The 26,186-nt window shown below is 28.4% G+C and overlaps 2 protein-coding genes across 9 annotated transcripts; one reads left to right on the top strand and one right to left on the bottom strand.

Moving 5' to 3' along the window:
* Positions 1 to 906: 906 nt before the first annotated feature.
* LOC103575328 (uncharacterized) lies at positions 907 to 10,077 on the bottom strand. Of its 5 annotated transcripts, none has more exons than XR_008404039.1 (6): positions 9,881 to 10,077; positions 8,667 to 8,798; positions 8,425 to 8,598; positions 6,561 to 6,746; positions 6,274 to 6,386; positions 907 to 4,442 (listed from the first exon to the last, which is right to left on the bottom strand). XR_008404039.1 is itself a non-coding variant. In XM_008555062.3 (5 exons), exons 1-5 carry the CDS (start codon positions 9,977 to 9,979, stop codon positions 4,368 to 4,370), a joined length of 666 nt encoding a protein of 221 aa, XP_008553284.1. In that variant the 5' UTR covers positions 9,980 to 10,075; the 3' UTR covers positions 907 to 4,367. The 5 variants fall into 5 exon arrangements, 3 of the variants coding, with proteins under 3 accessions (XP_008553284.1, XP_008553285.1, XP_053596950.1); XR_549301.3 differs by having other exon boundaries at positions 6,307 to 6,386; XM_008555062.3 differs by lacking the exon at positions 6,274 to 6,386 and having other exon boundaries at positions 9,881 to 10,075.
* On the top strand, positions 9,871 to 26,186 carry LOC103575330 (probable cyclin-dependent serine/threonine-protein kinase DDB_G0292550). 4 transcript variants are annotated; one of them, XM_008555064.3, is made up of 5 exons: positions 16,154 to 17,989; positions 18,084 to 18,268; positions 18,824 to 18,988; positions 19,058 to 19,222; positions 23,915 to 26,186. In XM_008555064.3, the coding sequence occupies exons 2-5, from the start codon at positions 18,092 to 18,094 to the stop codon at positions 24,572 to 24,574; spliced, it is 1,167 nt and encodes a 388-aa protein (XP_008553286.1). In that variant the 5' UTR covers positions 16,154 to 17,989; positions 18,084 to 18,091; the 3' UTR covers positions 24,575 to 26,186. The 4 variants fall into 4 exon arrangements, with proteins under 4 accessions (XP_053596949.1, XP_008553286.1, XP_008553287.1 ...); XM_008555065.3 differs by having other exon boundaries at positions 18,054 to 18,268; XM_053740974.1 differs by lacking the exons at positions 16,154 to 17,989; positions 18,084 to 18,268 and adding an exon at positions 9,871 to 9,962.

Here is a 26,186-nt window from a genome sequence, read left to right as displayed (position 1 = left end):
ATAGCACTATACTTGTGGTGTTTTCTATTATACTGTATAATACATGAGTAGTAGTGTAGTACTCAATGTGATAGTGTATATGAGTATGGCGATAAATGCGATACATTTCTTTCTATGTAATCAATATATACAAGGAGAGAATTTATATTAGCGCTAGCAATATACTCAATTAGTAGATTCGACTACCTTAGATGGTCATTAAGTTTGTAAAAGTCAAGATGATAAATATAATAATCTAAATATTATAGTCAATACAATATTAAATGACAATTCATAATATCGAGCGATTGAACAATTTACGATCTAGATGGCTGCTGCATTTACCATCAAAACTAGTTGAAATTACTACCCTGGTCAAAAGAAACTATTCGAAATGATTTACAATGTTAAATGCCCATAAGAAAGGCGATTGACAAGTATTTAAAAGCATTAAAAAATATTAAAAAAATTTTTTTTCTAATCTAAATTACACAGTAAAGGCGAACACTAAACTTTTTTATAATAATGCATGGATGCCTATATATGCGCGTGTGTGTATGCATGCGAGCGCGCACGTGTCGTGTGTGTATGTTCAGTGTATATATACAATCGCTCGATTTTAGAATTCATCTTTTTGACTTTGACAGTGTATTATTCAGATAATTAATTTTATGATAGTTGACAGCAAAGGTTTTTATCGTATATGATAACACAACGGATAATAAAAATCACTATTCGTATGGTAAATTTTATTATTCATATTAAATCTATAATAATAAAAAATAGTATTCGTTATCATTGAAATATGTTAGTTCTTTTTAACAATACTTGCATGATAGTATACACCATAAAATTTTTCCGTGTCTAAAAAGAAAATATAAAATTAACATTAAATTGATGATAATAAATAAAATATTTTTCATAAAATTCTTATAAAATTGTATATTATTTTATTGAATATAAATTTCAAACAATGTACAATAAAACTAATAAATTATTAGGTTATGGCTAATTAATTTATTTAGATTAATTAATAAGTAAAATATAATAAAAAATAGTTGAATCATCTGCCGGGCTAGAAATGACGTTTAACAACAGGTAACGGTTGCCTTACGTTAATTCAGTACATATTGGTCAACATAACTTAGATATTCAGGATTTATAAAAACGAAATATTTTTGATTTTCATCATTTACTTTTAAGTTTACTATTAATAATTATTGAATGGAAATTTTTAGAAATATTTACTATAGCTTCCATTGTTATTATCCCTATATACAAGCGGTTATCTTTAATACTATGTTTGAATTGCTGAGAATTCTAAGCTTGCTCCTTTATTTTATACATGCAGTGTAAGCTGTTGGCTTCATAGTTTTTTCTTCGTAACGGTCAGCTACATTTTCAAATTATAGCTCTTTGGATTCTTACGTACAAGTTATTATTCAATGATTATTAAACGACGATATGATTCTATTAATTAAACCATTCTATACAAATATAAACAATTTTTCACTCAACTCATTTCATTTGTTTTAACAACAAATTCACATTTATCTATTTACTTTTCTAAAGATATTAATTGTCGATCATAGCTATTGTGGATTTTTAACTTATCATTCGTTCGCTTTGCCAACTATTGTAGAAACTTATTTCTTTTGTTGTTTTTATTTTTATTTCATTATTGAAAATTTAATTAATTTAAAATTAAACCAGAAAAAATTTTCGTTTACAGTCATTGTTATTTCAGATTATTAAAATATTCACACCGTAAAAAGAGCGGTGTTAAAAATACCCGCGTCAAAATTAAAAAGATGATGTGAGCCTCTAAATCCTACACGAGGGTAAAGAGGATCAAATCATCTTTTTAGAATTAGTTTAGTTTAGTTTTTAACATTTATGCGAAGGCTAACGCCGAATGGCAAAAGAAAAAATATACAAAGAATTCCACATTACTGTGCAATATAAACTTCTTACACTTTAGGTATTTTGTATATAAATATTATATAAAGATAGATAAACTTTTTCATGATACAAAACTATAGATGAATACGAAAATTCAAATTGATGAAGAATTAACTAACAAAAATTTAAGAGTCGTTAAGAATAACGTAAATCTAAATCGAGTAAGTTCTAAGTTAAGAAAGTTCGCTAAAAATGTAAAGACTAACAATAAAATTAAAAAAATTCACTATAAGCTAAGGATTTAAACATTGAGATTAAATAAATAATCAAACATCTTATTTTTAAAAACTTCTAAGGTTGACGAATAAAAAATATCCTCTGGTAATTCTTCCCAAAGTCGTATCACTGTAACGACGAAGAAAGATTCATATCGAGTTGTACTGAAATTCGGCAGCAAAGAGAATATTATTTTTCTTGGCTGCTAGTCTCTCAGAGTGTCTTACAGAAGGGTCTTCTTAGAATAATTCACGTAAATAATAGGGTTTACCAATTTCTAATAGTTTGTAAAAATAGCAAGAGGTATAATAAATTCGACGACTCTTTATTGACAGACATTCCAATTCAAGTCTGTTTTCGTTTTTTCGTGTATGTTGTGTAGTACATATATGTATACATAATGTATATACACTATATAGTACATTATATATATATATATATATATATATATATATATATATATATATATATATATATATATATATATATATATATATATATATCTATATATATAGGGTCGGTAAAAAAAATCAACAATTTGTTTTTTTACAAATGCGATCGAAAAATGGGTTGCTAGATACCTTAAAAAAATTCTCACTAAATATGAGCTCTTAATTTTAATAGGAAGATCCTCTGCATTGCAGTTTTCTATTTTTTTCTCAATCCAATAGAAAAAAATACATACCTCATCATTAATGGATTGTTTAAAAAAATGTTCGAGAAGAATTTTGTAGGAAATTGTATGCTCTACAAAAAAGGTATCCTATATTTTTTCCGTAAACCTCACCATTCCAATGATATTGACGATTAAAGTTTAATCATTTTAAGACAAATTTCATTATTGTTTATGAATTTTATAACTCGACAATAACTGACTATTATAAAATGCTCAATACTAATTTTTGTAGGAAATTAACTGCTCTATAAAAATGGTGTCTTATGTTTTGACGATTAAATTAAGCGTTCAAAAGATATTCATCATCAAACTTCAATGTGTACTAATTTTAAGAGCTTTTGATGAGATACAGAAAAATTTTAATTCAATTCATGAATTTCATTTGTTGTCATTAATATAAGTATTATTAAACTTTTATTTTCAAAATTTTTGCAAATTATTTTTTCAATAATTCTAAACATTTTATTTTTAATTATGAGAAATCACGATTATGTTGTTGTTTTTTTTTCGATATTGTCTTCAAAACGGCTTTCAAAATTTTTCCACTATAGCTAGATATTGTCCTAGGAAAAATTTCTTCTGTAGAAAATTTTTGTTTTGTATTTCATATCTTATTGCAAGTTGTTAAAGAGCATCGAAAAAATTACCCCACTTATAATAAAAAATTGATGAAAATTAATAACTCAGTTTAAAATTGAAATAAAAAACTGTTCTATAATTAATTGGACATTTTTTTTCTCCAAAACTGAAATATATCATAATATATTTGTGACGAAAACTTTGCTTTTTTTATCAACAAATAATTAATTAAGCCATTAATAATGCACAATTTATTGTTTTAAGAGCAGTTAATTACCTACAAAAATTAGTATTGCGCATTTTATAATAGTCAGTTATTGTTGAGTTATAAAATTCATAAACAATAATGAAATTTGTCTTAAAATGATTAAACTTTAATCGTCAATATCATTGGAATGGTGAGGTTTACGGAAAAAATATAGGATACCTTTTTTGTGGAGCATACAATTTCCTACAAAATTCTTCTCGAACATTTTTTTGTACAATCCATTAATGATGAGGTATGTATTTTTTTCTATTGGATTGAGAAAAAAATAGAAAACTGCGATGCGGAGGATCTTCCTATTAAAATTAAGAGCTCATATTTAGTGAGAATTTTTTTAAGGTGTCTAGCAACCCATTTTTCGATCGCATTTGTAAAAAACCAAATTGTTGATTTTTTTTACCCACCCTAATATATATATATATATATATATATATATATATATATATATATATATATAAAGAAATTTGGAACTTTCTAAATTTATATTGATAAATTTTCTATTGCACCTAGTTTGAATGCCTGAGTCAAGTTTGAATACTTTAAATGAAAGTCAGGCAAAATGGATATGTTACAAGCATATTAAAGATAAAATACGAAAAATAATATTATTTTTATAAAATTTTGTTTGGTAGGTCAACCCTTATGATCAAGTTATGGTTTATTTGAATTATTTTTTAATTAAAGATCTTTTCAAAAACAAACTTTTCTCAAATGACCGAAATAAGTAAAACAAGCACGGGAACAACAATCTTCATCTTTATAACACTGTAATCAATAAAACAAAAAAAAAACATTATTAAAATCAATTTTACATAAATATACTCGTGTGATAACTATTCGTTTCAAAATTGTTTTCGAAAAATTTATAACAGTGAACTTCAAAATTTTTGAATAATTCTAAACTTTGAGTTGATCTTTTTCGGAACTTTTAAAAAAATTGAAGAGTAAAAAAATTTTCAATTTTCAGACCTCGTTTTTGAACAGTTCTTATAAAAAATCGAAACGTTCATACTTGGTTTACAATTTTTTTTTTTTTAATAGTCTTTAAGCTAGCAAAATTTTCTAGTCAAATTATTTCTGCTTGAATAGTTTAGAAAAACGTACATTCCAATCAAAATGTACTTAGTGAAATATAATTTTTACTCTTGAGTGTTTTCGAAGTCCCAGAAATGTTCCACTCAAAGGTTAGAATTAGCCCAAATTTTGAATTTTCCGCATAAACCTTTTCGAAACGAATATTTTTTACCCAAGTAGGCATTATGACAAGTCGCTTCAAAACCTTTCTATTCACAGACAGCTCTGTAGCATTTCTCTACCTAAAACATGTCTATCGTAAAATAAAACTATCCATGAACTGATGACTCTAAAACATCTCTATCCATGACAGCTCTCCTCAAGCGCAAACTTAACTCCGAAACTTTTCTATTCAATGCAAAGACTATCTGATAACACTGTTCATTATTAACTCTGCTAATAAATCATCGGTAAAAACTGGTGAAAAAACACATGAGTTTCCATGTTAACTAACATGTTTTCTCAATTACCGATGATTTTCTAGGTAAATCTATAATGAATAATGTTATTTTGGATACACGGCGAGAAAAATCACGTCAAAACAACTAAAATTTTCGTTATTACAGCTATACTATGTATAAAAAACTTTTTTACGTTACTTTGTATAGTCATTTTGGCGATCCAAGTATCGTCGCAGCGTAACATTAAAATGGCAATACTTTTTTCATTATAAATATTCGAAGAATCACTAATAAGACAATCTTGAACTGAGAGAAACCTCAGTTGTTGCCACAACTAAAAAGAGACAACTATTTTAATTTAATTGGCGTAACAAATTTAAATAGTTTTTGGAGCTATTTATTGTTTAAATGACTTTTAAAAAATAGCTGAAGTAACTAAAATTTTTTTGTTATATACTTTTAGTTATTACTAATCTAAAAGTTTAGTAGTCACAATAAAAATCAAGTATTGGCATCAATTATTAGGAACTCAATGTAACTAATAACAAATCGTAGCAATAACTGTATTTTTTGAAATATTTTCAAATAGTTGATTCGACGTTTTTTTTTTTTTTGTCTCTGTATATCACTATAATTTTGCTGTTGATACAACAATTTTTAGATAGTAATGTGGTACAACATTTTACATTGTTGTATCCAACTATTTTTATTTACTGGTGTAAATAATTCAAATAATTATGATAACCATTTATTGTTTAGATGATTTTAAAAAAATAGTTGAAGTATCTAAAATTTCTTTGTTAATTATTTTTAGTTAAAGTCACAACAAATACTAACTAGTTGAATCAAATATTATTTGGTACTTAATCAAACTAAAATCAGGACTTAGAACAAGTTTCGGTTTAAAATAATACATAAATATATGGATCTTCATACTCACAAGATCATTTGAACCTCCTTACCCTTTTGTAGTATTTAGAGGTTCAAATTACCTTTTTAATTTTGACTCGGGTTGGCATTGAATCGAAGTTTCGGAGTAAAGCTTGAGGTTGAGGAAAGTTGTTCTGGATCATAGAAAGGTTTTGGAGTGACTTGTCGTAAAGCTCACAAGTAGGCCATACCATACGATATTAGAATATTTTTAATCATAATACACTATCACAGCAAAAATATTTAAATTGAATTCATCGATGCAGGCAATAAACTACAGGAGTCAATCTCATTTTATCAGTGTCTAAAAATAAAAAATTACTCATGCAAAATTAGAATTTGCCCAAATTTCGAGATAACCCAGTTTTATTAATTAATATTGATTTTGAGGAACTATCTAAAAGAATTTCTTAGTATATAATATAGAATGAAACCCATAAACAGCGTAAAGTTAGAAAGCATTTAGATGTATACGTACGTTTTCTTCATAAACAGAACATCTTGGACCTGTAACAGCCATTTCTAGCGATGGTGTGACATCAGTAATTTTTTGTGTTTGACTAGCAGCTGATGGATTTGGTAATGGTGCACAAAACATATATACCACTCCAACTAAGTATCTCGCTACACAGAATTTAGAGCAACAGTGTTCTACTTCAATGCACTAAAATAAATAATATCAACCGATTGATGAAAAACATAATTAATCACATAAGGGAGGGGGAGGGGGGCAAAACGGTACGTAAAGAAATACTAAGTTTTCTCATGTACGTTAAATTTTTTTTTTTTTTTTAATGATATTTAAAGTAAATAGAAAAAATTTTCGGCATTATGACAAATTATTCCAAAATCTCTCTATGCACAGACAGCTCTATAGCATTTCTTTACCTAAAACAGGTCTATCGTCTAAAATGAAACTATCCTCTTGAACTGATTACTTCAAAACATCTCTATCCAGAACGAATTTCCTCAAGCTCAAGCTTTACTTCGAAACTTCTATTCAATATGACAAGGCAACCTGAAATAACACTATTCATTATCGATTTTATTCAAAAATTATCGGTAACTGAGAAATCATGTTAATTAACGTAGAAATTCATGTGTTTTTTTAGGTACCGTGATTTATTAGCTGAGTCAATAATGAATAGTGTCATTTCGGATAGTCTTGGCATTAAATAGAAAGGTTTTAGAGTTAAGCTTGCGCTTCAGGAAAATTGTTCAGGATAGACATGTTTTAACGCAATTAGTTCAAGGATAGTTTTATTTTACGATAGACATGTTTTAGGTTGAAAAATGCTATAGAGTTGTCTGTACATAGAGAGATTTTGAAACAACTTGTCATTTTGTCATAATGCCAAAATATCAGCTGCAGCTAACAACAAAAATTTTTATTTTTTTACAAGCGAATAGAGTACCTCTAACAAGGTGAACAAATAAAATTTCTGGAAATTAAATAAACTAAATTTTCTTATAAGTAATTTGCATAAAAAAAATTCCATTTCACATGATTATCGGATGCTAAGGAAGAAAAAAAAATGGTCTATCAGTTGACCCTGCGGACTAGCCCCAAAACTTTCCGTTATATTCGAGCTCCTTGGGCTCGAAAAAATTGTTGTAAATACATTTTTGAGCCCTACGAGCTCAAAAATACATTTGTATGCCGTTGTTTTCGAAAAAAAAACGTCTTGTACCATTTTTCTCAAAAGAACAATATCTCTCAAAGGAATGAACCATTTGAGACCATTGAGCTGATTAGATTTTGGAAACAATTCATCGAGTTATTAGAAATTGTCCAAAAAAAAACAATTTTGAAAAAAATTTTTTTTTGTAAAATATCTCGGATCGCAACCTACCGATCAATCTCAATTTTTCACAACTTTTAGGTATTAACAAGCCGCGTCGAATGACACCTTAACGATCAAAATCGGTTCATCAGAATAGCTTCCTAGAACCTCAAAACGTCAAGATCTGATAGAAATTCGGTTTTCGAAAATCGGACCGAAACCAATAATTTCCCGAATTTTTGAAAATTTTCTATTTTCTTAGCGGGAAGTTAAAAATTGAAGTATTTTTTATCATGGAAGTCATTAACATTTTTTGACTGACACTTTCGATTCTTGAAAAAGTATAACAATTAAAATTTCAAACTAATTCAATTATATTTTTAAAAGTGATTTTGGAAAATTTAAAAGTATTTTAAAACACAAATCTATTTTATTAAATTTGGGGAGCACCCCATTTTGACCCGCTCCTTTGCCACGTTTTGCTCCTCCTTCCCCTAAATTTTTTTAAATAATTTAAATAAAATCTTTATGTAATCGTTTTTTCGTTCTACGTCATACTTGTAATCCATTTGCTCGGCAAGTTTCAGTTTCAATTTTTTCGATTGTCGTCTCATCATTATTATTATTAGTGTTATTAGCAGTTGAAGTAGATACGTTATCAATGCAAGTATAATAAGTTTCCCTTTCAGCACGAACACATTTGCTAGAACAGCAATTGTTGTTGATATTGCACTGCAAACAAATAAAATTTTTTTTAACATTTAAAAATATTGCAAAACAATAAAAATTTTATTACTTACTTGAGCGCCTGTTGAAAGACAAAACCCAGGAATTACACTGCGCATTAGCATTAAATAATCAGGCAAACTTTTAACTACTTGCATGCATATGCCATCACATTTATTTGAACAACATTGATCATTACTCGAACACTATCAAATAAAAAATAAACATTTTTTATTATCAAAATTATATTATTGACAAATAAATATTTAAGATATACATTAAAATCAAATCAAGCGTTGTTTTGATTTTCCAACTTTCCAAAGATTTGAAAAAGTTAAAAATCATCTTAAATTTGAATATTCATTATATATAGTAAAAAAATATGATAGGTTAAGTTCAACATAATCTGTGTTATAATCGGTCCACACAATACTTGTGTTATTTTTTAACACCGGCTATTTATGTTGAATTTAAACTAAGCATTGTGTTAAAATTCCAATACAAAATGTGGATAATATGAGAAGTAAATGCAACACTTTTTAAATGTCAGTATGGTGACAAAAAAAAATGTTAACTTTTACACTTTATTTTTGTACCACGGATATTCATTGAATATAATTTCTATATTATTATTTTAAAGATATCAAAAGTGATAACAATTATTATTTAAAAATAATCTATTTTTTGACAGTAAATAACTTATTCATTGGAGTCAAGATTTTAAAAAAATCACGTTATATTTCATACCAATTATAAATTGCAAATCAATTAATTTCTTATGAAAAAAACAAAAATACATATTTATGTAGTAAAAAAATAATTCTAAATTATAATTAAATCTTCTTTATTAGTTCGATAAACATTCCAGCTTCTAGTAAACGGTATAAATTTAATATGATTATAATTATAAGAGTTTTTATAAATTGTCGATTTCGCTTTCATTTTTATAATAATTTTTCCGTCACTATCAATTGAGCTTTAAACCCAAATGTTTGGTTAATTTTAAAGAAACTAAATAAATGTTAATAATTTAAATTTTAGTAGTAACATTTTTCAAATGTTAAATAGTAGATAAATTTAAAATTATGAAGTAACAGTGCAATGTGTTGATTTACTATAAAATAGTCAACGTGAAAAATTTAACATATGGACCGTATTTAGCACAAATACATCATAGTTTTTACTGTGTAGTGAACATTTTTAAAATTATTTTCTTAACATGAGTTATATTTCGAAATGCCATGAATATTAATAATTGTCATTTCTGATAACTAAATAGTATACATACTGTTTGACCAGGACGTAAGCATTTTGCAGCCTTTGGATCACTTTTTGTTGCAATGATTATTGCAGTAAGTAATGTTATAAGCGTAAGTTTCAAAAACATGATTAATTATATATTTTTTATTTAATTTTTATTTTGTTTTAAAAGTATCAATTGTTATGGGCGCTCAGTGTTTAGTTATTTTCTAATGTGAGTACTAATACGACAATATTTGTGGCCGATATATATATATTTATATATATATATATATATATATTTATATATATGTATATATATATATACATATATATATATATATATATATATATATATATTCTTAATGACATGAATCACCAAAATACTTAAACAATCTAATCAACTCAATAACATTTATCATACCATATATAAGTCGATATTTTACGACAAATGATAAAAAATAATATTTTTACTGAATATACAATTTCATTTGATAAATGTGTTTTTATATATTTTAAGCAAAATTTAATTATCTTTTGAATTCCACAAAACTAATTTGGAAAGTTAATTTGTCATACCCATAACACTATGGTAATCGTTAATTATCTTGAAATTTTTATCTTAAATGAAATTTTTGTTTTGCATCAACATATTTTTACGCTTAAATCGAAAAATTTTTACTTTAGTTTCAAGAGTTTTTATTTCTCAATATAAAAGATATTTTTTTAAGCAATATGCGTTAGTTTTGTAGCAATATTATATTTTTTCGATCGAAAAAAAAAAAAAAAATAATAAAATTTCTCTTAATAAGTACTATTCTTATAACGCAAGAATTTGTATGTTTCATCGAAGAAAGCAAAAGTTGCTTTAACCCAGAAAAAAATTTTTTGGGAGAAAAGATTTTTATAGAGGAGGAGGAAGTTATTCATATCAGGCAGCAGCAGCCGCAGCGGTTTGGTGCTCGCCACTAGATCGCGCCGAGCCGCTGAGATGTCCCTGGTTAGATATATATTTCAGAACTCTTATATTCCAAACTAGAAGACCATTTTGAGTCGGGTACTCGTCTGTTATTCGATAGAATGACAAGTATCTTTTTGATAGTAATTTAGTGTATGCTGTATTAAATTACAACATTAATGTTGAAAATTAATGTTTCCTTAGATAATTTTTCTCACAACACAAAATAAAAAAAAAAAAACGATTTAGAAAATAAAAAAAATTTTTTGATTTACTCCATAAATTTACTTGATTAGCTTAAAAATTCAGAACAGTCTCACGGAGTTTCTCATTCGAAGATTTCTATAACTTTAAACTAGAAACTTCTCAGAGATTCGTAGAAATCAAGTCTCTTTGCATGCCACCATGGATACTCCCAGAGACTACAACAAGTCTCTCATTCAGAGGCTTAAAGTTTAGACGAGATTCATATTTTTTGTCTCGGGAAAAAATACAAAAATAAGTATTTACAAATAAACAATATACACATTTACACGTGGTTTATTTACATGATCGAACAAAGTCAATATACTTCGTGGCTTCGTAACATTGGTTTCAACACATGTGGTTGTTTATTTCAAAGCTCTGGTTTCACGTGCCTTGAAATCGTGATCAGTTTCACCTTCTTTTCATGAATGATCAGTTGAGGTTCTGGAACTATCTTCTTCCTGGTAACCATTTTCGTTTTAATGTTGACGCTCATAGTCTTTTTCACCTGTTACTGGGCAAAAGTTTAAATTTCCGTCCAGCTCACAAGTCAGTGAAATACTGACGGATGATCCCACCGCTGATTTCTTCACTTATTAGTTTTTTAAATTGAGCATCATGCTCAGTATCAAAAATATCGGCGCACCGTTTTAATCTATAGTTGTACTTAGAACATCGCGAGGATGTGACACTGAAACACACTTTACATCCATAATTTTTTAGTATCAAAACAAATTTTCAATCAAAACTTTATTATCAAGGCTAGAGATATCAGTTTTTCTATCGCATGCAGATAATCGGATAATGCACACAAATCTCGTTGAAATACTTGAATGGACAAATAGCTATTTGGCGAACAAAAGAGCGTACGCTAAGATAGTACTTATGTTGCATGAACGAGAAAAAATAATCTATAATTGTTTTAAATATCAATATGATTCGGATTATTTTTTTAATATTATTGTTTAAGATAAGTAACAAAACTTGAATTACTGTAACGATACCAAGAAAGAAATAGTTTCTTCAGAAAAGATGATTCTTTATAAAATCAATACTCGTAAGTTCGTTTATCAAGATTGTTTAAATCCAAGGATTGTTGCATTTATCATTATTTATCATTGAATATTCATGAAAAATGAGAGAAAATTGGTTTTCTTTTTTTACTCTTTTGTCGATGATATAGTATCCATTTGAGCTAAAAAACTCAAATTTGAATGGCTTTAGCTTCATTGATTTGCATTTAAGTAAAGAAAGTAAAATTTAAGTCCGACATTGAAAAACAGTATCAAACTAAAAACTAAAAATAGCACATCAGAAATTGATTAAAACATGGAGTGACGTCTATTCATCTATGATACAACTTTGTAATTATAAACTTGTGTCACTTAATTAATGCAAAGTCATATTCAATCATGCATACTCATTCACGACCATTCTTTCCTAGTTATGTATAATTGAGTATGGCTATGCATGAACTATTCGTGATCAAACATAACTTAATATGAATCATGCATGCTCATATTGTTTCAACTCGCGGTTAGTTTACCGTAAGCAATGGGTTGTTACGCTCTAGACTAGTAATAAGTTTTGCACCAGAAAATATATTCAAGATTTCTTAAATTTTGGTTATTTTTTTTTCTTCCTTTTTGGCTATTGTCCCAGTTGTGTCACGTGTTACAATGTTGATTTATTTATGCAACTGTGCTTTATAACACTTCCAGAGTAACTATATGCTTACAATTACAAAAGCTTACATAAGTTTAAATATACTTTGATTCACGGCGTGGGTCATTACAATAATTAGTAGTGGGTCGGAAAATGGGAAGTAGGAAATTTGGTCAGCCAATAACAAGTAGAGTTCAGGTGACCAGAGGGGGGAGTAATTAGCAAAGGACTGTTTTTAGGAAGATGCAAGTGGTGAGAGGAGCCAGGTGTAATAATTCACGTCATTGGGTCCATAGCATACCTGAAGATAACTAAGGTAACCAAAATGGTTGGATCCTAATTGCAATGTTTACAAATATTATTAGTGATTCTACTGAATTCTATAAGTATGCGGGCTACAGAAAAACCCGGAGCATTACAATGAGATTACAAAAAAAAGTGTAAGTGCAAAATTTATGACTATAAGAAGATGAGCAACAATACCCTTTTTTTTTTATATAAATATTTGGATATTTTCTAAAACATAATATTTTAATGTCTGAAAAAATCCAACAATTTAACGACAGCCTAATATAATTTTTAAGCCTCAGACTGCAATAAACAAATAAGCAGTTCAAACTTCAGTAAAAAGAAAAACTTAAGTATGTATTTAAAACATAAATTTCAACTATAATTTTAAGCAGATGAATTTAAAGTATGAATTGTAGACACAAAAATAATTTCCTTAACACAGAATAAAAATTTACAAATTTAAAATATATAATAATAAATGTGCGACTTAACACATGAATTATCATACAAATCCGCGCACAATCATGTATACCTATGCGTATAACCATTCTTTACCCGTAAAGCGTAACCATGCATGATTGAGTATGAAAGCATATATCATGCGCAATCAATCATAACCTCAATTAATTAATTAATATTTGTACACAGCCATATTATGCCCTGAGGAACCTTAGGCTCTGGGGTCAAATAAAATTATCTATCTATTTATATATATATGAATCATCCATGTTCGTGTAAGATCATGCACAAACATACTGAGTAGGGTGTCCGTTATTTACCAAACTGATTTTTTTTAGCGATGCCACCCAAATTTTTCGTTTATGGCCTAAAAAAAATTATCAGACCCATATAAGCCCTTAATATTCATATTAGACCGTTCCCCCAAGACAATACATTTCCCATTTAAACAACATGGGGTTTCGGCGCGTTTCACATTTAATTTTTTTTCTTCTAAGCTAGTTAATCTACAAATATCAAAGATATATAATTTTGTAGGAAATCGAACACCCTACAAAAAAAGTTGCTTATGGTTTTTCGATAAATTTACTGCTTCAAAAGTTATTCAAAGTTAAAGATAAACTTATAGTTACTTTTTTATTTTTTTTTTGAAAATTGTTAAACACCTACAAATAGTCATTGATACTGCAGAAAGAGCTGTCAAATTGACTGAAGAATACATCAATACTTTAGCTAAGAACGAAGATCGAAAACCATATGCTACTCGGGTCAAAAATAAAACTTGATTTAGACTTGGCCATCTTAAATCGTGACTAAGTAAGACGACCAAGTCTAAACCAAGTTTTATTTTTGACCCGGGGTGTTCAATTTCATACAAAAATATGTACCTCTGATATCCGTAGATTAACTAGCTTAGGAGAAAAAAAATTAAATGTAAAACGCGCCGAAACCCCATATTATTTAAATGGAAAATGCATTGTCTTGGGGGAACGGTTTAACATGAATATTGAGGGCTTATATGGGTCTGATAATTTTTTTTATAGGCTATAAACGAAAAATTTGGGTGGCATCACTAAAAAAAAATCAGTTTGGTAAATGACGGACACCCTAATACTCAGCCAGGTATGCCCACTATTTTCCCGCTAAACATTACCACCCTGTTTAAAAATATTGATTAAAAAGAATTATAAATGATGAAATTCGATTTCTTTTCAATAATTTCGATTCTTTTATTTGTATATATAGATATACAGTTTGCATTGAGTGACCGCTTCTCAATTGTTTCCAATCAGTATTCTTAACCAGGGCATTTATGATCATACATAATTGAGTATAGCTCTGCTAAATCAGATTATGGTCATGTATAGCTCATTTAAAATTATTATATACTATGTTATATAGGTTCATTCTTGAACATTCATCACCCTTGATATATGGTCAGGCATGATCAGCCATGACTATCCATTACTTATGCATGTCCATGTATGATCATATATACGATCATGCATGATTGAATATAACTTTGTCTGATCGTGCATGCTGATTTTTTCTGAGGGCACTTAATTTTCAGTAAACATGATTTATATATTCTTGTGTGGCTATCAAAAGTAATTACAGTTATTATTTGACTATTTTCTGATAGCCTAAAGAGGAAAGTGCATACGACGGGCCCGGGCTTGGCTTAGGCCTGGTCCAAGTATGTAGAACCTTAGGCCAAGCTTGTGAACTAGCCTTGGTCCAGACTTGATAGAAGTCTGGAATGATACACATAATTTTAATATCCATAAGTTAAAAATTTTAAATTAAACTCCGTTGAGAAATGACATATAAGCTGTTTTGTAGTAAATGAGTTTTCAAAGGTTTGATAAATCTCAAAAAATCGACCTGAATAAAATAATCTGGGTCATTTTGTTTTAGTAACATTAATAGATATCCTTTAATATGACTATTGAACCCAATAGTTACACATTTTTTATAAAAAAAATATACACTTATGGTCGAAAGGTAGTGATAATGCCGAGTATAGGACTATTTCCGGAACCATTAGATTTGTAGAAAGCGTATGATGACCGATATAAAATTGTGTTAATTTTAATGGATTCAAAATTTTTTTTTGATCATTTCTAATCTGTAACGTAGCAGTCGCGCTTTTCCAAGCTCAACAACATTTTTAAAACCTTTATCATACATAAATTTATCACACAAATTGATATGAAAATCACAACGCTAACTCCGAAACGCACTATACTGTGAAAGCGGCGATATATTCACACACATACACTACACTGATATTTCCTACAAATATAAACGTACACGGAGAAAAAATTAAAGGAACTGTTCCTAGTACGTTTATGAAATATCATCCCATACCGTTATGGTAATGATTACGAGGGATCATGGGATATAGACCCATACTTTTTGGGAAGGTTTCCATAAATATGGTAACAATTCCTATCATTATGGTAACAGTTCCAATATCGCATGTGAAAGAATCATGGTAATGATTACCATACTCATAGGAATAGTTCCCATAAGCAAATAGGAACCAATCCTATAACCACATTGTAACAGTTCCTATAATATTATGGTAACTGTTCCTATAATATTATGGTAACCATTCCCATAATATTATGGTAACTATTCCCATAATATTATGGTAACCATTCCCATAATATTATGGTAACCATTCCCATAATATTATAGTAACCATTACCATACGTACATAGTAACGATTACCATAATTCCATAGGAACTATTCCGATACCATATGGGAATTATATTCATAATTATAGGAGTGGTTACCATAATATATATGGGTGCCGTTCCTATAATCAACATTTCAAAAAAACCAGTTACCATGCAGTATGGGAACCATTCCCATAATATATTGTAACTGTTACTATAATTTTCTCTCCGTGTAGTTTTTAGTTCTATACAGGCCCTCTACCGACAAAACTTACCAAAAAAATATTCAGTGCCGATTACCAAATATTTTTTTGGTGGAAACAAATATTTATTTTATGATAATAAGATTTAATTGAGATAAAAAAAATGATTTACTAAATTATAATAAATTATGTTGATGGGCACAAAATATTTTTTTCTCCCAAACAAGTGACTAAAAATTTTGTTACTAAATCCATTTAGTACTCAGTAATAAATCCTTCTATCAGTGTCAAAAAATGCGGAGCAACAGTTACTTCAGTGAACTAGTGTAAATTTAACTCCATTGTGTGTTTACCTAACGTCCATTTGTGGTAACCTGAGAATGTCAATATTCAGTATTTACAAAAGAAATTTGTATTTTACACCATATACGTGGTCCGAGCAACTATATACTGTATGCAACGATTAATTCTCGTATCATCAATTTAACTATTTTAGTGAGACAAATTTTACTATACATTCGATGTAACATAATTATTAGTATTTGTAGTTGAGATGTCTCCAATCACAGTAAATTGTTTGTACAGCATAATAAAAATTCGTTTATTTCTGAAGCCCATTTTCTCGAACAGTCGACTCCTTGTCATAAGCTTGTCCGTAATGAACCTCTTTCTTTCAGTTACTAAATCCAAATAACTTTCCCACTTAACCACTCTGAAAAGTTTCGTATCAAACAGCCCGTTGTCAATCTCCATTAAAATTGTCAAAATTATTAACTAAGAATCGCATAAAATAGATAAATCAATGATAAAAATTTCCTATTTATATTTTGCTGACAATAATTAAATCAATTCTAAGTCAAATATTATTTATTGTGGATAATCGTAATCATGAACTATATTTGAAGCTTCTGTTACGATTTAAAACTTTGATTGTGAATATTTGTTTATCAATAAAATTATTATCATCATTACTGTAACTAATACCATTATCATTATAATTATTATTGGGGTAAAAAGATATAATGTAATTAGATATAACGAATAGTCGGAAACAAAACTAAATGCACGGTAGTGGAGAGACTGAAATTCTAAGCAAAATTTCTTTTACGTCCCCTCGACCAGGCTTATAATGGGTAGTCACAGGTAGTCGACTGTATTGCATTTCATACGAATTTCTTTTGAGCGATGTTTCTGGTTCCCCCAATCTCAGATGATCGAAGCGACCCCACATGCCCTTAAGTTTAGTCACACTCACACTTTAATTTCATAGTTTAGTTTGTCCTGGTTTCCCGCCCAAGTCAGTCCAAGTTCTTGTAAGAACTGGCGTTAAGTGCATTTGAGTAATTGTAACGACTAGTATAATAATTAATTTTTATTTCTGATAGCAAAAATATCTTATTAAAATACTCGTAATGTCTTATATTTTATCAATATAAACCGTTTGAACATTTCTTATTAAGACAAGAAAAAACTAAGTTAAATAATTTTATAAATTAAGCGCAGTAAAAAAAATTAACTTACTGCATTAGGGATAAAACTTTTGTTCTACAAATATTTAAAATAAACACTCAAAGTTTACTAGTGACCAATTTTACAGTGACAATTTAATTATTCCTTGAGCTAAACTATTTTATAGGAAGAACTGATTGCTGTAAGTTGAATTTTGTTTTCTTTATTGCAATTCATTTTTCGATTTTTTTCGACGCTAATTACAGTCATTTTTTCGGACTAATTTGATCCAAAAGCACTAATAATGACGTCGAGAGAGTATGAAGATACCATTTTAACATGTCCATTAGATCCAAGTCATCGCATTATGAAAAGTGGTATGCAAAAACATGTAATAAAGTGTTTGAAAAATAATAAGTTGACAGATAAAAAAATCTGCCTTTATAATCCACTGCATATAATTAATGCTAATGAGATGGAGGTAAGATTGAAGTATTTAATTAATAGTAAAGCCTAGGAATTATAAATGAACTTTGTCTACATATTTGGTGTGCAGCTATTAGAAATAAGGCTATAGAAATAATTTATTCACTCTGTTTTCTCAATAAATACTTTAACTTTATTTAATCACAATCGGAAAGAATATCTTACTCATAAGACGTATGCTTTCAGACTAACTAACTTTAACTAACATTTTAGTGACTAACACTATTTATTTGGCCGCATAGGTCCACTTATATATACCTAAAGAATAAACAATATCACCCATGCATTTGTCATTCTTAGTATTTATTTTATGTGTTTTTCTTTTAAACATATTCTTAAAATTAGTATCAAATTTCATTATAAGTTTATATAAATAATTAAAATATAAATATAAGAGGTATAAAATAATATATATAAAAGATTAGTTTTTGTTTAAATGAATTCAGTTAAATAAACCAACAGCAGCCATTTCATTTTAGGTCTTGCCACCATTTTGTTCACTAACATAACATCTAATTACATGAATGGTTATTGTTTATTATTTCTACAGCAACACTATACAGAATGTGAAAGTTACGCGAGTGTTCAAGTTCAACAGTTGGATTTAAATGACAGAAAAAACTATTCGGGTATTATTTCATTTGAAGAAGTAACGGACCAACTTACAAAAGCTTTTGAGGCTTTTGGTAGTACAAATAATAACGTTGATCGTTTTGTAAGTGATAACAACACCATCATTCCAACTAAACAAAGAAACTTTTAATTGTTATGTTTCCATTTACAGCATTCTATTGATGGGCCTGGATACGATCCTATCCAGACGAATATTAATAAACCTTTGTACCGTTCTTTGGATTGTGAGTCTAAATCTAAAAAAAAGCAATTCCGGATGATTGAAAGACAACGACATGCGGCAAGTTCAGCTCAAGGAAGTAATGAATGGCATCACGTAAGTTATTTATTTATCAAATATTATTTATTGAACATTGGACTAACCCGGGAAAAAATTTAGATCTATTCGGATCAAATTAGATCTGATGTTTCAGATCTGAACAGATCTGCATTTTGGCCAGATCTGTTTGGATCAAATCAGATCTACTCTGATCAGAATAGATCTGCTTAGATCTGAACAGATCAAGGTAAATAAAAAACACCTTTAGATCTGCTCAGATCAAATTTGATTTAATTCGCTAGATCTGAATAGATCTGTTTTTTTATCTCTATCCTAATAGAAATTGATATGTCTGATTAAGAATATATTAAATATATTACAATAATATAAAATATATAGAATTGAAGCCATTGAAATGAAAAGTAAACGCTTCATATTCCATATGAGATCAACTTTATCTTCTTTTTTAAATAATACAATTGAAATTTAACTTGATAAAGATTTATAATGAAGATCACTCTTCTCCAAACAATACAAATTAACATATAATTAAGAAGATACTAAAACAAAATATCCAATAGTTATTGATCTCGACGGTAATATAAAATAAGTATAAGTAATGAAATATTGTCATAAATTAGATTAATTTTTTGTTAAATAAAAATGATTATAATCAATACGAAACATTTTGCATAAATATAAAGGATCGCTTTTTTATAAACAATAATGAAAGTAATTTCATTTTAAGATACATAATGATTTTTTCCTTAAAGTATTTTATACTTATTTATCCAAGAAAGTCATGTAACGATGAATATGAAGTACCTATAATAATATTAGATAAAATCGATAGAAGATTATTATCATGTTTATATTTTCTATGATAAAAGAATTATCAGCTGAATAAACAAGAAAATGTATTTATTTTAATTACGATAGACTTTTTACAACTATCAACATTTAGGTAAATGTGTCAAAATTCAGCTAGTTTATCTTATAATTATAATATAATGTGAAGAAATATTTCTTTATAATCTGTACAGATCCAATCTAATCAGAGCAGATCTGAACTTTTTTTTCCGCGAAAAAGTTATATCAGCTTAGATCTGCTTAGATCCGTACAGGTCCAATCAGATCTATTTATATTTACTTATTCATAAATTGATCGTTTAATCAATGTTGATCTATTTTGATCTGACTAGATCTAGGTTGATCTAACTTGATCTAGGTTGATCTGACGATTAGATTTGATCAGGGTAGATCTGGACTATTTTTCCCCAAAGAAAAATGTCATATCTGCTCAGATCTAGTTTGATCTGAACGGATCAAATCAGATCTACTCTGAACTGGGTTCAGTAGAAATTATGATCAAATTTGATCTGAGCTGATCTAATTTGATCAGTAAAGATCTAAATTTTTCTTCCCGGGAATTGCGAATGCGAATATTACAATCCCATGGTTTCAACAAAACCCCTTTGAAAAGAAAATATGTCTTTGAAACTGTTTATTATTAACTCAATAATAATTAACTTTAATAATTCTTCATAATTATATTACCAGGATTTGATGTAAGCAATAAGTATTATTACTAGTATTATCACACACAGTTAGAAATTTTGTGTCTTTGTGTGCCATTTCCCACTCACTCTTTTGCTATTGCTTGCTCTTTCACTCAATATCGCTCACTCGCTTTTACTTAAAACTTTGTTACTTATTAATGACAACATTTTTTTGCTTAATTTATGATTGTATTTCCTACAATCTATCAGTTTTTGGAAAAATTTTATCGATAGCTATTTGAAATATACGTGAAGTATGACTTATTCGAGGCTAATCTGACTTACAAAAGTCTTCATAGAAAGTCATCTTCGGGAAGTGTCGGAAATTTTCGGTTTGTAATGTTAATGGTGACATATAGTAACTACGTAAGATCAGACTTGTTTTCTAAGAGTGGGGGTAAAAACCAATGATGACTCATACTCTCTCGGAAGACTTTACATGTTAATTACGTGCACTTTGCGAGACCACGTGACCTACAGTGCGGTTAATTTAAAATTTCGGAAGAAATAAGTATTACTGATTATAGTAATAATAATTATAATAACGGTAATATTAGTAATAATAAAATTTTAAATAATAACAATAATATCAATAAGAAAAATAATGATAAAATAAAAGTAAATAATAACGAAATATTAAAAAATAACAATGAAAATGAAAATTTTAATCTCTAATAAAAAAATAAAATTTATTTCTATGATTTTTTTATCTTGTAGTTTTTTAATTCAATTAATACATTTTTTGCATATAATTATTGTTATTATTCATTACTAGTATTTTTTTCATTGTCATTTTTTAATATTTTGTTATTATTTACTTTTATTTTATCATTATTTTTCTTATTGTTATTATTATTATTTTCAATATTATTATTATATTTATTCCGAAATTTTAAATTAACCGCACTGTAGGTCACGTGGTCTCGCAAGAGCCAATCACGCTCTCTCTCGCACCTTAAGCATCACATAGTGCTGTTCACACGCACTTACGCGATACTTTAAAACGATCTGGCAGATGGAAAGTGCTATCAAAATAATCTGTCTTTTTGGGATTATTTATCTTTAATTACCTATAGTATCCTGCCTAAATTTCAGAATACCTCAAGAACCCATTTTAAATTTGTTTTACAAACCACTTTTCACTAGTCTGACTAACATTAAGTGCCGACTAATTGATTTGGCTTTTTCACAGATCGATTCCTTACATATCTAACTTAAATATATGTAAAAATCAAAGTGTCTCAAAAACATTTTTTGGATAAGGAAATTTCCCTTTTTCAAAAATTTAGGGGTGGTCGGGGAGGCGCTACCCTCTAGCCAGACCTCGACTATCTTTGTTAGGGGTCTTTCAGGGCTACTCACAAAATTTTGCTAAGTGCCTCAAGAACCCACCCAAAAATGTCTACCAGGTCTGTTACTAAAACCATTGTCGAACGAATTAAAAAAAAAAAAAATTTTTTTAGTATTTTCGCAATTTCTCAGAAACGACTACACAAATCAATTTTAAAATCTAATCAGCTGTAGAATTCAATCAAACGCGTCGATTGCAACCTTAACCGTTTCAATCGGTTAATTCGTTCGAGAGATATCGTTGGAGAAAAAATCGTAAAAAAAACGTTGTTTTTTTTTTTTTTCGAAAACAAAGGCATACAATAGTATTTTCGAACTCGAAGAGATCAAAAATGTACTCACAACAATTTTTCGAGCTCAAGGTGCTCGAAATCGCGGGAAGTTTTGAGGCTAGTCCGCAGGGTCAACTGACAGATCGATTTTTTAAAATTATATTAAGGATATCTATTTTTATATAATATAAAGAAACTGTTAATGTCAAATAATAAATGTTTTGAGTTGAATTAACGAACATTTCAGTTGAAAATTAACTCAAAAAATTTTTCAACACAAATATTTACGAAGTTTCTAACTGCACACTTGACTACTGATGTTCGAGTTATTTTACTTTTAAACTAGTATTCATTTCCGTGCCAGATTGTCGTAGTGACACTACCTTAAGGCTGGGCTGTACCTAACGAATTCTAGAATTTTAGATTTTTTTTAACTCATTAATTGATGATCACTATAGCGATTTTTTTTAGCTTCCGGAAAAATGCATAAGTCGAACTTCCTCGGAAGATTTTCAACATTCGAATCCCATGAACATTTAAAACGTCATTAGAAATCTAAAATTCGATAATTTATAAGGTATGACCCAGCCTAACATTACCAAACACTAAAATCAAAAAATTATTGAATAAATAACCGGGACTTTACCTTCTAGAACTTTCGAAATCTGCAAAGCATGTATATCTTTCTTTTGGTCGACTAGTTCAAATAATATTTCGAAAGTTTACGCTCAAAATAGAATATTACACACCTAAGGGGAAAAGTAAAACATTCCAATACTCGTTTGTTATTGCCTACCCGAGCTGAAGGCTGAAATAGTTATTTTCGATACGTATGCGGAACGGTAGGGATTCTGACGGCTTGAAGTGACATCAAGAGTTTGAGGCTATGGGTGCATTCTTAGCAAGACCGGATATAGTACGAGGTCTTGATGAGAATGTATCCATATTAGCCTCAAACGCGTGCCTGCATTTCAAGTCTGTCAGGGTTTCTACCGTTGAGCATAAAGTATCGAACAAAATTTTTTGTCATATCGACAGCGGAAGTTGAATTGCGAGAGAAACAATCAAAAATGTTTAATTACTGTTTATTTAATTTATAAGTTCTACCTAGCGGACGTTTGTCGAATTAAAAGATAATTCGTCTCATCTATAGCGTATTTTACTAGTCGCGTAGGAAAATAAAGACAGATAGAGAGAGAGAGAGAAGTTACTTTTCGATACTAGTTCGAAAAAAGTTAACTAAACTATAGATTGCCAAAAATCGCATGTTACTCGAAAATTCAACTTCCGCGGTTGATATGACAAAGATTTAAATTTTTGCCTCTGTTTGAATGAGGAATAGCGCATGCGCTAATTTTTATTATTTGTTCTTTCATAAAAGAAAAGAACGATTTTCTTCCCTCTTCCGGATAAACTTCCGGTGCAGGTATGGCGAAAAATAATTAATTTCTGTGTATTTTTAACGCTAGTTCATAATGGTTTCGTGGAATACATTAAATTTTTTCACCCATTATATTTATTTATGTTTTATTATCATTAATGTTCTTTTGTTGTCGAAAAAAAAACAGGGGACGGAACAAAATGACAATCATGAAAGTTTGGAACATAAACCAATGAGTAGTAAAAGTACATTAATGACCAACAATGATTATCAGGACGAAAATGATGAACACAACGGAAATATCGACGAAGATCGAATTCAATTTAATGTTTATTCATCTGACAATGGACTGACAAATGAAAATAAAAATGAAACTTCAAAAGATGAATCAACAAAAAAATTCGAAAATAAATCTTGTTCTACCGGTAGATTCGAGAATCTATCAGACGAGAATAATCATGGTAGTCTCGTTGATCAAATGGAATTTACCTTGGTTTCCAAAAAAACATCTAAAGGGGCAATCAAAAAGAAGATGATGAAAAACCAGCCGGAAGTTACTAATCAAAACAAACCAGGATCTCAGCGAAAAAGCAATCAAATTTCGAAGGAAGCAGCTGAAAGGTCTGTTAATAAACCCACCAATCAGAGGAACTCATCATTTAATAGAAATACCAATCCTGGTCCATTAAGTTCTTGTAATATAATCGGTGGACGGGGTATTATTCATGCTGGTCCTTCTAATCCTGGACGTTCCAATCCTGGTCCTCCAAGATCTCAAAATATAATAGGTGGACGGGGCATTGTTCATTCTTTACAGCGTCAACGACCAGGACCTAGAGATGATTAAATATCATCTTACTCACAATGCACTTTTACGAAAAAAAAAAAAGATGAAGAAAATTTCATCTACACTTTCTTTATACTTTCTCATGAATTTTATTTTTACAACTTTTTAAATTAATACGAAAATTTATTGCTTCGAATTGATAATCAATTTTACAATAACCGTTGAGAAGTAATTATTCGATCGATTTTAAATATTTCAATTATCATAAAGTTTTTTTTTACTAAAACTATACAAAAAAAATGATACATTTTTTTAAGACATTATCCTATCTACTTTTTTTTTATACTGACGATTATAAGAACTATTTTTTATCTAATTTAAACCATGTTTAATTTCTCATCTTTTTTTTGTCAATAATTTGAATTGAATTTATTGATCAAATTATAAAATATCTTTTATACGCTAATGATTTCAACTTAAAAGAATTTGTACATACATTTGTGTAGTAATGATCAATTAATTGGATCTAATTATTCTGATAATGTTATGGCGAACATGCAAAAGCAAGATTCTACTTTTATCCACTTTTCAAGTCTTCACAATTTATTGAAAAATCGATACTTCACAATAATTTCATTTAATTTTCTACCACACAATAAACTACTTAATATAACCTACATTGAAATTGCAATTTTCAATGCCTGTTTCGCCAGTCGAAAAGAGCTGATTTTTCAGACCAATGTTATTGAGTTGATAGAAAATCGTTTTTTTCATTCCTAGGAAAGAACTAAATTAGTTATCTGACTTGATTTCAGCTTTTTTAGAATCGCATTCGTTTATTTCAAACCTCAGAATAATTATATTTTATTCTAATTAACCAATTTGATTGATTTAGTACAAGCCCTTTTGGTCTTCATTTCTCGATTTGATTGGTTGCAGACATTAAAACTATAAATTATAATTCAAATAAATATGAAAATTATATTGTGTGATTCGTAATAAAAAACTACTTTAGACGTCTCGTCTTATCCTTTGCCACACATATTATTTTCTCGGTTGCTTATCCAATTCAAGTTGATAGAAAAAAAAAATTATTGACAAATCTAAATTTAATTACAAGGGATCTATAAGAATCAACTGCAACGGTAATTTGCGACCCGGATGAAGCAATAATCAGTTTCTAAATCCACAGTTTTTGAACAAATTCAGATTAATTAACAATTTAATTATTATTAAATTCGTTAACCCAAATAATCTGTTGTATAACAACCGAACTTTTAAAGTCACAAACAAAATTATTTACAAGCGAAAATAAGTAGAACGCCATTGCATATTTATCAATTTAATTTTTGTAAAGTAACATCATATTACAGTTGTGATTTACTATTCGTTTCAAATACTTATAATTAATTAATTGTATAAAAACTCAAAATTGTATAATTTTCAATAAGTATCAAATGTGAATTATTTGAATTTTTTTTATAACACATTGTCAATAGAAGATAAAATGAAATGTCAGCTTGTATTGTAAATTTGATTGTTTTATATCATTTAAATAAGAATTGTAAATAAGTTATTATACGGATAAGTATCTGTTTAAATAAGTTATTATACGGATAAGTATCTGTTGAAAATTGCTATATTAAATGAATAACTAAATAATTGATATTAA

Source organism: Microplitis demolitor, chromosome 7 (assembly GCF_026212275.2).
Source record: "Microplitis demolitor isolate Queensland-Clemson2020A chromosome 7, iyMicDemo2.1a, whole genome shotgun sequence".
Lineage (NCBI taxonomy): Eukaryota > Metazoa > Arthropoda > Insecta > Hymenoptera > Braconidae > Microplitis > Microplitis demolitor.
Note: the sequence above shows the minus strand (reverse complement) of the source record. Positions and strands in the feature narration are given on the sequence as shown.